At 54.6% G+C, this 13,039-nt stretch overlaps 1 protein-coding gene and 1 long non-coding RNA gene across 16 annotated transcripts; both read left to right on the plus strand.

The window, feature by feature from the left end:
* The first annotated feature begins 1,247 nt into the window (after positions 1-1,247).
* RAPSN (receptor associated protein of the synapse) lies at positions 1,248-11,818 on the plus strand. Of its 15 annotated transcripts, none has more exons than XM_015114297.3 (8): positions 1,248-1,676; positions 2,294-2,632; positions 7,592-7,750; positions 8,310-8,408; positions 8,498-8,620; positions 9,037-9,090; positions 10,343-10,542; positions 11,535-11,818. In XM_015114297.3, the coding sequence occupies exons 1-8, from the start codon at positions 1,485-1,487 to the stop codon at positions 11,605-11,607; spliced, it is 1,239 nt and encodes a 412-aa protein (XP_014969783.1). In that variant the 5' UTR covers positions 1,248-1,484; the 3' UTR covers positions 11,608-11,818. The 15 variants fall into 15 exon arrangements, 14 of the variants coding, with proteins under 14 accessions (XP_014969783.1, XP_014969782.1, XP_077819052.1 ...); XR_013403839.1 differs by having other exon boundaries at positions 1,249-1,676; positions 8,498-8,630; positions 8,953-9,090; XM_015114296.3 differs by having other exon boundaries at positions 1,249-1,676; positions 10,207-10,542.
* LOC144334223 (uncharacterized) lies at positions 3,856-7,227 on the plus strand. The gene is made up of 2 exons (XR_013403846.1): positions 3,856-3,931; positions 7,006-7,227. It is a non-coding gene; the product is annotated as an uncharacterized LOC144334223 (long non-coding RNA).
* Positions 11,819-13,039: the final 1,221 nt, after the last annotated feature.

Below are 13,039 nucleotides of genomic sequence, written 5' to 3' on the forward strand. Positions count from 1 at the left end.
ATGTTCTGGAATTAGTGGTAATTAGTGTGCATCTTTGTGAGTATACTAAAAACGGCTGAATTGGCCAGCCGGAAAGGATGAACTTTGCGCTGGGGCAGGAAGAAGGCTGGCATGCAGAGAGAGGAGAAAGGGGGCTGGATGAGCTGGCCTGCTGGCTGGGGTCCCAGTACTACATAAGACCTTGCCCTTCTCCACAATATCTGGTGTTAAAGCTCATTATGGGGGCCCTTTCAACCCGGGGTTGGGATTGGAATTGAGACACTGAAACTTCAAGAGCTGGGCTCTGGCCCGGGTGGGCATTTGCCACCAAGCAAGATAGCCTCGTGCAGCACATACAGGGTTTCCTGTAGCGTGCACTGTCCTAAGTCCTTCTCAACTCTTTCTTTTTTTTTTTTTTTTTTTGCGGAGTCTCGCTCTGTGGCCCAGGCTGGAGTGCAGTGGCCGGATCTCAGCTCACTGCAAGCTCCGCCTCCCGGGTTCACGCCATTCTCCTGCCTCAGCCTCCCGAGTAGCTGGGACTACAGGCGCCCGCTACCTCGCCCGGCTAGTTTTTTGTATTTTTAGTAGAGACGGGGTTTCACTGTGTTAGCCAGGATGGTCTTGATCTCCTGACCTCATGATCCGCCCGTCTCGGCCTCCCAAAGTGCTGGGATTACAGGCTTGAGCCACTGCGCCCGGCCTTCAACTCTTTCATCATTGAGTTCTTATAGCGGTCCAGTGAGCTAGGTACCATTCCTCTCTTCAGGCCATGGTGCCGGGTCACTTGACTAGGGTCCCACTGGGAGTTCGAAGGAAGCCAGGCTAGAGCTCAGGCCTCTCACCAGCTGGAGGCCTTTCCCAGACTCTCTAAGGTGAGAGGTGCTGAATGGTGTCAGCCTGGGCCTGAATGAGTGACCCACGGTGCTCAGTGAATTTCAGGAACAGAGCCCGGGGAGGCTGCGGTGGGGGGTGTCTTGATGGGGGAGAAGCAGGGCTGGGCGCTCACCTGGCTTCCCCAGACCTGCAGGTCCAGCCTTGCTCTCCTTCCCCCGAGCACCTCTGGCCCAAGGCCTGCCCACTTGCTGGAGCTGGCCCCTTGGCGAGGCTGCTGGGAGGGCCCGTGCTGCCAGGGGGGTCAGAGTCAGTGTTGGAGGTGCCGCAGGGACGCCCAAGGGGGTGCCCAGGTGGCAAGATGCCTGTATGTTCAGGGAAGCCACGTCCCAGCTCGCGAGTGGGTGCACAGAGGCCCGCGTGACCTTGCTGCTGACATTCCTCAGAGGCCACGTGGCCCCAACTGGCAGGGACAGCTGTGGACAGGGACTGAACCAGCCTTGTTCCCAGGGTGGCGCCTGCTCTCCATCCAGGCCCCACTCCCGCTCCCACCCGATGCTGCTTTTGTTCCCAGGTTTCAGGGGGCAGCCGGCACTGTGATTCCTGTGCTATGAGTGCCTAGAGGCACGGAGCCACGAGGGGTCACCCCACGTGGGGCACAGGGCTTGGGGAGCATGGGGCAGGACCAGACCAAGCAGCAGATCGAGAAGGGGCTCCAGCTGTATCAGTCCAACCAGACAGAGAAAGCACTGCAGGTGTGGATGAAGGTGCTGGAGAAGAGCTCAGACCTCATGGGGCGCTTCCGTGTGCTGGGCTGCCTGGTCACGGCCCACTCAGAGATGGGCCGATACAAGGAGATGCTGAAGGTGGGTGTACCCGGCCTGGGGGCGTGCAAGGGTCAGGCTGGGGCTGGATGTCTCCCAGGCTCCCCAGTCCCTTCTCAGCCTCCTCGGGCTCCCCCGTGTCCCACAGGCTGGCAGCCGGGGCCTGAGGCTCTGAATTTATATCTAAGGCCGTGGCTCTTAGATGCTGAGTCTTGGCGTCAGATTCAGGCCTGTGGCCTTGAACTGCAGTGCCCAAGTCTCTGAGACTGAGGTTCTCTGGCCTCAGGGTCGAGTGTTCGTGGGTCTCAAGCCCAGTGTAGGTTTCAGCCTTCCTGTCTGGTGTTCTGTATCTGAGCCTGGCGGGGTGTGGGCTCCAGGGTTGAGGCTGGGGGTGGGTGGGTGGTGGAGATTCCAGATCTGAGGCTTGGGATAGAAGGTGAAGGCTGCGAGCCTGAGCTTGGGAGGTGAGGCTGGAGTGTAGGGAAGGTAGCTGAGGCTGGCGGGTAGAAGCTCTGGGTCTGAATATTTGGGATCTGCTGCTTTGGGTGTGAGGTTGGGGAGTGGGTATGGGGCCTCCAGGTCTGAGTCTGCAGTGCAGGCTGGGGTCCAAGGCTCAGAGTCCAGGCTGAGCACCACCTGCCCACCGTCGCGGTGTACAGTTCGCTGTGGTCCAGATCGACACGGCCCGGGAGCTGGAGGATGCCGACTTCCTCCTGGAGAGCTACCTGAACCTGGCCCGCAGCAACGAGAAGCTGTGCGAGTTTCACAAGACCATCTCCTACTGCAAGACCTGCCTTGGGCTGCCTGGTACCAGGGCAGGTGCCCAGCTCGGAGGCCAGGTCAGCCTGAGCATGGGCAATGCCTTCCTGGGCCTCAGCGTCTTCCAGAAGGCCCTGGAGAGCTTCGAGAAGGCCCTGCGCTACGCCCACAACAACGATGACGCCATGCTCGAGTGCCGCGTGTGCTGCAGCCTGGGCAGCTTCTATGCCCAGGTCAAGGTGGGCCTGCGCCCCAGGGGGACAGCAGTGGAGGGTTTGGGGCTCCCCTCTCATGAGGCACACACCCTGTAGCACTACCTCATTCAGCCCTCCTTTTAGGGAGGGCTGAGGCAAGTGAGAATCAGAGAGGGAAAAGGCTCTTCCAGGGAGGTAACAACTTGGCCAGGAGGCCAGCAAGGGCAGAGCCAGGATTCAAACCTTGATCTGTCTGACTTCCTGGAGGAATAATGGGAGGCTCCTCTGTGAGGACAGGCCAGCGGCCTGCCCTACCATGTTTGCTGTGTGGTCTTGGGCAAGTCACCTCTCCTCTCTGAACCTTGGGAGAGATCTGTAAAATGAAGGAGAGTAGGACTCACCTTACAGTGGGGTTGTATGGAGTCAGTCACCAAATCTTTATTGAGCATCTACCATATCCCAAGACTGTTGGCCCAGGGTGTAGCAGTGAGTAGAACAGCCAAGTCCCCGTCCTCACCAGGGTTCCGTTCTAGTTGGGGAAGAAAGACGATCACCACAGTCAGGAAGTCAAGTGGTTAGGAGAAAGCGAAGTGGGCAAAGGGCTGGCAGCACTGGGTGTGGGGGTGTCATAATTTCAAACACGGTGGTCGGAGGGCCTCGCGGAGGTGATGTTTGATGGCTTGAAGAAGAGAGGGGGTGTCATGCAGAAATCTGGTGAGAGAACATTCTAGGCAAAAATGGGGGAACCCCTAAAAGCAAGCTGGACCCTGGGGAGGCACCCTGGAATGTTTCCTGGAATGTTCCAGGAAGGACAGAGGCCACCATGGCTGTCAGGTGTGTCTCAGGTCTGTGTGGAGGTAGAGAGGTGAGAGGAGGAGGGTCAGCTGTGAAGGAACTGATAGGGTCAGCGACTTCAGGTTCTGACCCTGGGTATTTTTTGTCGGGGGGTGGGGCAGGGGTGGAGTTTTGCTCTCGTTGCCCAGGCTGGAGTACGGTGGCGCCATCTCCGCTCACTGCAACCTCCGCCTCCCGGGTTCAAGCGATTCTCCTGCCGCAGCCTCCGAAGTAGCTGGGACTACAAGTGCATACCACCATGCCCGGCTAATTTTTGTGTTTTTAGTAGAAATGGCATTTCACCATGTTGGCCAGGTTGGTCTTGAACTCCTGACCTCAGGGATCCGCCCGTCTTGGCCTCTCAAAGTGCTGGGATTACAGGCGTGAGCCACCACGCCCGGCCGACCCTGGGTATTTTTGTTCCCTTTCCACTCAGGTATCTGTGCCGTGCTTGGTCCATGGGGGATTTAATGCCTGGCCCCAGTCGATGCTTAATACATCTTGGAGTTAGTAAGTGGATAAATGCTGATGGATCCAAGTCGGGATGGGCGGAAATGAGTCACCAGGGATGACAGCCAGGACTTTGTTTTTCGGAAGCAGATGTAAGGGGGAGCCATTCAGTGAGACGAGATAGGACTAGGGCGGGACAGGGGTTTTTAAAAACCTTTTTAATTCTGAAGAAAAGTAAGCTGGGCGTGGTGGCTCACACTTGTAATCTCAGCACTTTGAGAGGCTGAGGGGTGAGGATCGCTCAAGACCAGGAGTTCCAGACCAGCCTCTACAAACAGTTTTTTTTTTTTTAATTTGGCAAGGCTCATGCCTATAATCTGAGCACTTTGAGAGGCTAAGCAGGAGGATTGCTTGAGCCCAGGAATTTGAGAGCAGCTTGAGCAGCATAGCAAGACCCCAACTGCACAAAAGTTAAAAAATGAACCAGACATGGTGGCTCACACCTATAGTTTCAGCTGCTCAGGAGGCTGAGGCAGGAGGATCACTTGAGCCCAGGAGTTTCAGGCTGCAGTGAACCATGATTGCTCCACTGCACTCCAGTCTGGGCAACAGAGCAAGACCCTGTGTGAGAGGAAAAAAAAAACCACAAGTGTGGGCTTATGGGGTGCTCATTGCTAGTGGGATGTCCCTGCTTCTAAATCTTTTCAGTTACCAGAACAACTGAAGTTTATACTGATATTTCCAATTCAAATCTAATGTTTCAGGAGCTCCCCTTAACTTATTGTAAACTTGTCTTTTCTCTTAGATGAAAAATCTTAGTTTCTAACAACATAATTAAATATTTGCTTTACTCTACAAAATACATAAAATAATTCCAAAAGACAATACCAGTATAACTCTAGAAAATAAAGACAACTGAATGAAGTTTAAGATTTATTTGCTGTTCTTTTGGCTTTTTTTTTTTTTTTTTTTTTTTGAGACACTCTTGCTCTGTCACCAGGATGGAGTGCAGTGGCTCGATCTCGACTCACTGCAAGCGAGTTCTACCTCCCGGGTTCAAGCGATTCTCCTGGCTCAGCCTCCCAAGTAGCTGGGATTACAGGCGCATGCCACTACACTCAGCTAATTTTCTGTATTTTTAGTAGAGACGGGGTTTCACCATGTTGGCCAGGATGGTCTCAATCTCTTGACCTGGTAATCCGCCCACTTTGGCCTCCCAAAGTGCTGGGATTACAGGCATGAACCACCATGCCCAGCCTTGTTTTTACAATAAATATATATCCCACTGTGGGTAAACTGAGTACTTTTGTTCTAAAGTCATTGAAATAATTTTTTTTTTAGAGACAGAGTCTTACTGTGTCGCCCAGGCTGGAGTGCAGTGGCACGATCTCGGCTCACTGCAAGCTCCGCCTCCTGGGTGGTCTCACGCCATTCTCCTGCCTCAGCCTCCTGAGTAGCTGGGACTACAGGCGCCCGCCACCATGCCCGGCTAATTTTGTGTGTGTGTGTGTGTGTGTGTATTTTTAGTAGAGACAGGTTTCACCGTTGTTAGCCAGGATGGTTCCTATATCCTGACCTCGTGATCCGCCCACCTCATCCTCCCAAAGTGCCGGGATTACAGGCGTGAGCCACCGCGCCCGGCCAAAATAATTATTTTGTGTGTGTGGTTGTAGTAATATGACACACGGTTAGGGACATTTATTTACTTTTTTTTTTGAGACAGAGTCTCACTCTGTTGCAGGCTGGAGCACAGTGGTGTGATCTCAGCTCACTGCAACCTCTGTCTCCCAGGTTCAAGTGATTCTCCTGCCTCAGCCTCCCAAGTAGCTGGGACTACAGGCACGTGCCACCACACCTGGCTAATTTTTTTGTATTTTAGTAGAAACAGGGTTTCACCATGTCAACCAGGATGGTCTCAATCTCCTGACCTTGTGATCCGCCCACCTCGGCCTCCCAAAGTACTAGAATTACAGGCGTGAACCACCGCGCCCAGCCTTAGTTTTTTTTTTTTTTTTTTTTTTTGAGACAGGGTCTTCCTCTGTCACCCAGGCTGGAGTGCAGTGGCTCAATCACGGTTCACTGTAACCTAAAATCCTGTGTTCAAGCGATCCTCCCTCCTCAACCTCCTGAGTAGCTGGGACTACAGGCACAATCTTCCACATCTGGCTAATTTTTAAATTTTTTGTAGAGATAATGGTCTTGCGATGTTGCCCAGGCTGATCTTGAACTCCTGGCCTCAAGCTGTTCTCCCAATTCAGCTTCCCCGAGTGCTGGGATTACAGACATAAGCCATTGCACCTGACCTCCATTTTCTATTTTTAGATATTTTTCAAATTCAATTTAATTTTTTTAACCTGTAAAACATTTATATGGCTTCAAATTTAAAAGTACGTAATAAGGCGTATTAGGAAAAGGTTTTTATTGGGGTTATTGACACTTCTCTTTTGGTCGTGTTAACTTGGAGCTGCTTGTTAAATATTAAGTGAAAGATCAAATAGATTTACCTTGAAAAAGAACAGTGAAATGGAGCTTTAGCTGAAGGGAAATGAGGTCAAGAGAAGGTGGGTTAGTTTTCTTTTTTTTTTTTTTTTTTTTTTTTTGAGACGGAGTCTCGCTTGTGGCCCAGGCTGGAGTACAGTGGTGCAATCTCAGCTCACTGTAGCCTTGACCTCCTGTGCTCAAGTGATCCTTCCACCTCAGCCTCTTGAGTAGCCGGGACTACAGGGATGCACCACCATGCACAGCTGATTTTCTTTTTGTAGAGACGGGGTCTTGTTAAGTTGCCCAGGCCATTCTCAAACTCCTGTGCACAAGAGATCCTCGTATCTTGACCTCCCAAAGTGCTGGGATTCCAGGCCTGAGCCACTGTGCCTGGCCCAGTTTTTATTTTTTAAACGAGATGAGAAATGCCAGACATGTTTGCACGTGGATGGGAAAGATTCTGTAGAAAGAGAGAACCTGACGATGCAGAGACTGCTCATCGGGGGCTGGCATTTGATGGGAACAGGAGCCGTCCTCCACAGTGACAGGAAAGGAAGCAGGGAGCGTGGGAGCAGAGGTGCGGAGGTGGGAGATCTGGTGGAGACAGGAGGGGAAGGAGCTTCTCCCTGATTTTCTTCCTTTTCCTCTTGGAGCAATGAGGCCAGGTCATCAGCTGACCGTGGGCAGGTAGAAAAGGCATTTCGATGCTTGAGGAGAAAGTACAAGCCAATGGTTGCATCACCTCGCTGAATCTGTCTGATGTTCTTTGAGCCTGTTGTGCTGCCAGTCTGCCACTGAGCTTCAGTGAACACCTGCTTCCGGGTGCCAGCAGGCAAGCTCTAGTGGGTGGAGGGACCTGGTATCTCCCGTCCCTGTGCATCTCTGAAGCTGAGGAGTCCGTTTGGCATTGGGAGAAAAGAGAAGCCGACTGTATTTTCTTGCCTTTTTATTCATTCACTCAGCAAATATTTATTGTGTATCCACCAAGTACCAAGAACTGTGCTAGGCTCTTGGGATGCATCACAGACCAGATGAGAATCCCTGAGTCCACGGAGCCCACACCTTTGCACTGGCTGTTCCCTCTACCTGGGCCACTCTTGTCCTGGATGCCACAATGAATGAGTAGACACTTGGGCCCCCCGCCCCTACCTGCTGTTAAAGAAGCCTGGCCCAGGAGCCCTCGACTTGGGGCAGCCTCTGCCACTCAGTTTGCCTCCTTCCATCCCACGTCCCCTGCAGGACTACGAGAAAGCCCTGTTCTTCCCCTGCAAAGCCGCAGAGCTCGTCAACGACTATGGCAAAGGCTGGAGCCTGAAGTACCGGGCCATGAGCCAGTACCACATGGCCGTGGCCTATCGCCTGCTGGGCCACCTGGGCAGTGCCATGGAGTGTTGCGAGGTGGGGCAGCGGGGAAGGGGGCAGGTGGGTGATGAGGTGGTGTGGGCCAGGGACTGGGGCCTGGGACAGCAGAGCCTCCTTCTTCCAAACCAGCCCCCGGAGGCCCCCCAGGGCTTGCCCCTGGCCCACCCTCTCTACAGCTGAGCCCCGAAGGAAACATTTGTCCCCTAGCCTCATCCCAAACCCCACTCCCTTCCAATCCATCTGCAGGGGAGGGGGCGTCCTTCTGTCCCCAACACCCTATATGGGGTACTTTGAAGGGTAGAGATGGTACAGGGCCAGTTTCTGGAGTCCCACTGACCTGGGTTCACATCCCAGCTTTGTCACTTACCGGGTGACCCCAATCAAGTCACTTCTCTATGAGCCTCACTTTCCACCCACCTTGCTGGGTGCTGTGACTTCAGTGGTTCGGCCTGTGAGGCCTCAGCACCATGATAGATTTGCTAGGCTCTGAGGATGTTGCTTCCCTGGGCTGTCCCTTCAGAGGGGCCCGTTGAGGGGAGGGCACTCCAGTGGCGGTGGCAGAGGAGCAGGCCTGAGCCACTGGCCTCCCTCGCAGGAGTCTATGAAGATCGCACTGCAGCATGGGGACCGGCCACTGCAGGCTCTCTGCCTACTTTGCTTCGCTGACATCCACCGGAGCCGTGGGGACCTGGAGGTGAGGTCACCGGGATGCAGGGGCTGGGGGCGGGGGACTGGGGCACAGGCCTGATGCCGTCTGATTCCATCCCCCACCTGGCTCTGCAGACAGCCTTCCCCAGGTATGACTCCGCCATGAGCATCATGACCGAGATTGGAAACCGCCTGGGGCAAGTGCAGGCGCTGCTGGGTGTGGCCAAGTGCTGGGTAGCCAGAAAGACGCTGGACAAGGTGAGGTCGGGCCTTTCCCACACCCTTCAGCCCTCCCAGCGCTCCTTACTTGGGGCCAGTAGGTCGGCTGGCTCTTTCAGCCACTTCGTCTGACATCAGCCTCACTCTGATCCTACGAGGCCAGGACATTCCTGGTCATTTTCTGGGCTCAGAGAAGGCCCATCGCTTGCCCTGGGACCCACAGCTAGTAAAGGCCTGGAGCTGGGGTTGGAACCCAGGCTGCTGGGTAAACTGAGGCAGGAGGTCACTTGCCCACACAGCCCCTATGACTATGCCCTAGGCCCTTCCTGCTGCCTTCACACACAGGGCAGCTGCCATGTCACCCTCCCCAGGCCTGCCCCCCACCCCGTGCTTCCCTGTGAGCAAGGCCTGTCAGACAGCTCTGCCCGCAGCCCTGGCCTGTGCTCACCTTCCAGGCTCTGGACGTCATCGAGAGAGCCCAGGATCTGGCTGAGGAGGTGGGGAACAAGGTCAGACTTGATTCTGTGTCCTGGGTCTGGGGTCAGGGGCCCAAGTGGGGGACTTGGGTCTGGGGAAAGGCCTTCCTGAGCCCGTTCCCATCATGAGCACTTCCTGATCCTGGGAGCTGCCTGCAGCCAACCCCATACCCTGGCTCTCTCTCTGCCACACAGAGAGCACTCCTGAGGGCAGGGCAGGAGTTTCATAGCTTGGAGCATAGCAGAATTCCTCAGAAGCTTCCTGCTGTTGATTAAAACTCCTAACAGTGGACTGGACACGGTGGCTAACATCTATAATCCTAGCATTTTGGGAGGCTGAGGTGGGAGGATCACTTGAGCCCAGAAGTTTGAGAGCAGCCTGGGCCACATAGTGAGACCCACTCTCAAAAAAAAAAAAATTGTTTTTGAGATGGAGTTTCACTCTTGTCTCAGGCTGGAGTGCAATAGCACGATCCCAGCTTACTGCAACATCTGCCTCCCAGGTTCAAGTGATTCTCCTGCCTCAGCCTCCTGAGTAGCTGGGATTATAGGCACCCGCCACCACACCCAGCTAATGTTTGTATTTTTAAGTAGAGATGGGAATTCACTGTGTTGGCTAGGCTGGTGTTGAACTCCTGGCCTCAGGTGATCCACCTGCCTCGGCCTCCCAAAGCACTGGGATTACAGGCATGAGCCACGGCGCCCTGCCGCAAAGTATTACGGAGTCTGTGCACCAGGTTTGGTCATAAAATCTTTCAAAAACATGGGGTCTGGCCGGGCGCGGTGGCTCAAGCCTGTAATCCCAGCACTTTGGGAGGCCGAGGTGGGTGGATCACGAGGTCAGGAGATCGAGACCATCCTGGCTAACATGGTGAAACCCCATCTCTACTAAAAATACAAAAAACTAGCCGGGCATGGTGGCGGGCGCCTGTAGTCCCAGCTACTCGGAGGCTGAGGCGGGAGAAAGGTGTGAACCCGGGAGGTAGAGCTTGCAGTGAGCCGAGATCGCGCCACAGCACTCCAGCCTGGGCGACAGAGCGAGACTCCGTCTCAAAAAAAAAAAAAAAAAAAAAAAAAACATGGGGTCTCCAGGCAGTTCTGGGGGGTGAAGACCTCTGATCTCTCCCACCCCCTCATTCTGCATGAAAGGAAGCAAGGTCCCAGAGAGGGCAGGACGTTTTCCCGAGGTCCATCAGGAAGACAGGGAAGTGGCTGAGACTGGAGCCTGCCTGCACTGACTTTGCTCTCATCCCCCACTGCCACTCTCCACTCCCGCGGGCCCCAGCTGAGCCAGCTCAAGCTGCACTGTCTGAGCGAGAGCATTTACCGCAGCAAAGGGCTGCAGCGGGAACTGCGGGCGCATGTCGTGAGGTTCCACGAGTGTGTGGAGGAGACGGAGCTCTACTGCGGCCTGTGTGGCGAGTCCATAGGCGAGAAGAACAGCCGGCTGCAGGCCCTGCCCTGCTCCCACATCTTCCACCTCAGGTGGGGACTCCTGCGGGGGGTGGACGGGGTGGGCATGGTCTCTGCGGGGCACTGTAGGGCCCAGCTGGCCTAATCACAGCAATAATACTACTAGCAAACACTTTTTTTTATTTTGAGACGGAGTCTCGCTCTGTTGCTCAGGCTGGAGTGCAGTGGCCGGATCTCAGCTCACTGCAAGCTCCGCCTCCCGGGTTTACGCCATTCTCCTGCCTCAGCCTCCCGAGTAGCTGGGACTACCGGCGCCCGCCACCACGCCCAGCTAGTTTTTTCTATATTTTTAGTAGAGACGGGGTTTCACCGTGTTAGCCAGGATGGTCTCGATCTCCTGACCTCGTGATCTGCCCGTCTCGGCTTCCCAAAGTGCTGGAATTACAGGCTTGAGCCACCGCGCCTGGCCAATAGCAAACACTTAACCTTGGCCAGGCGTTTTGGCTCACCTCTGTCTTGCCAACACTTTGGGAGGCCAAGGTGGGCAGATCACTTGAGCCCAGGAGTTCAAGATCATCCTGGCCAACATGGTGAAACCCCGTCTCTACTAAAAATACAAAAATTACCCAGGCATGGTGGTGGGAGCCTGTAATCCCAGCTACTCAGGAGGCTGAGGCAGGAGAATCACTTGAACCTGGGAGGCAGAGGCTGCAGTGAGCTGAGATCTGTGGTCATTCTTATCATAATCCCCAAAGAGAAGTCAGAGAGGCCCCTCAAAGGTCATTAGGTCAGACATCCAGGCCAGACCTGCCCTGGGTATGGCTCCATCCCATCCTCTGAACTCCCAGCCCATGCTCTGCCCTGGAGGTCCCTGGGGCAGAGGAGGAGAGGGGCAAGCAGGGTGCAGTGGGAGCCTGCCCCATTCCCTTCCCTTCCACTGCTGCTGAACAGCCACCAGGATGTGTCCTAGCCCCTGCAGAGGGCAGGCAAGGAAGGAAGAGAGGACCCAGGGCCCGGAGGGAAGGACAGGCCTTGGGAGTGGACAGGGCCCTTTGCCTCCCCAGGTGCCTGCAAAACAACGGGACCCGGAGCTGTCCCAACTGCCGCCGCTCATCCATGAAGCCTGGCTTTGTGTGACTCCCGGCAGCAGGTGTGGGCTTCCTCCTCGCCGCTCCTGCTCCTTCTCCACTGCACACTGGAGACCCATTTACTCCTGGGGCAGCTGCCAGCATGTCGTCACCACAGCCAGGGCCTTGGGACCTGCCCACGGCTGCTCCCCTGGGCCCAGCTCCCCTCCCTGCCTCTTTGTACTTTGCTCTTCATAGAAAAATAAACCGTTTGTACCTGGTCCCAGGGATTCCGACTTTCCATGCCCAAGGTCTGAGGAGTGGGGAGAGTGGGAGTGAGGCTCCCCACGGGAGCTTCCTCAGACGCAAGCGTTTCCTCTGCACATGGGTACAAGGGCCTCCAGCTGTCCCTCCAGGAACCTGGGATGCCACAGAGACGCGATCCCTGCAGTGAGAAGCTGACATGCAGAGGGTGGGAGGGTATATGATAAACAGGAAACACGCAGTTTGGAAAGCCTGGTGGGAAGCTGCTATAGACGAATCATGTCCCTCCACATTCCCGTGTTTGAAGCCTTAGTCCATTTGGGCTGTTGTAACGAAACAGACTGGGTGGCTTGTAAACAACAGGAACTGATGTCTCACAGTTCTGGAGGCTGGGAAGTCCAAGATCAAGTCACCTGTAGATTGGGTGTCTGGTGAGGGTGCACGTTCTTGTTCACAAATGGAATCTTCTTGCTGTGTTCCTGCGTGGTGGAAGGGACAAGCAAGTTGTCTGCATTGCATTGCTTTTTTTTTTTTTTTTTGGGACAGGGTCTCACTCTGTCACACAGGCTGTAGTGCGGTGGCGAGATCTCAGCTCACTGCAACCTCCGCCTCCTGGGTTCAGGCAGTTCTTCTGCCTCAGCCTCCCGAATAGCTGAGATTACAGGTACGCATCAACACGCCTGGCTAATTTTTGTGTTTTTAGTAGAGATGGGGTTTCGCCAAGTTGACCAGGCTGGTCTCTAACTCCTGACCTCAAAGATCCACCTGTCTCGGCCCCCAAAGTGCTGGGATTACAGGCGAAAACCACCATGCTAGGTGCAGTCCCTTAATAAGGGCACTAATCCCATTTATAAGGGCTCCACCCTCATGACCTAATTGCCTCCCAAAGGCCCCACCTGCCTGATATGACAGTCCTAGCAGACTCATATAAAGTGATAAGTTCTTTGGAACAATAAAGAGTAGAGCCTGGTCGTGTGCAGTGGCTCCTGATTGTAATCCCAGCACTTTGAGAGGCCGAGGTGGGTGGGTCACTTGAGCCCAGGAGTTCAAGACCAACCTGGACAACACTGCAAAACCCTGTCTCTAGAAAAAAAAAAAAATACAAAAATTAGTCAGCATGGTGGCACACACCTGTAGTCCCAGCTACTTGGGAGGATGAAGCAGGAGATTCTTTTGAACCTGGGAGGCGGAGGTTGCAGTGAGTCGAGATCATACTACTGCACTTCAGCCTGGGGGAC

This window comes from Macaca mulatta, chromosome 14 (assembly GCF_049350105.2).
Source record: "Macaca mulatta isolate MMU2019108-1 chromosome 14, T2T-MMU8v2.0, whole genome shotgun sequence".
Classification (NCBI taxonomy): domain Eukaryota; kingdom Metazoa; phylum Chordata; class Mammalia; order Primates; family Cercopithecidae; genus Macaca; species Macaca mulatta.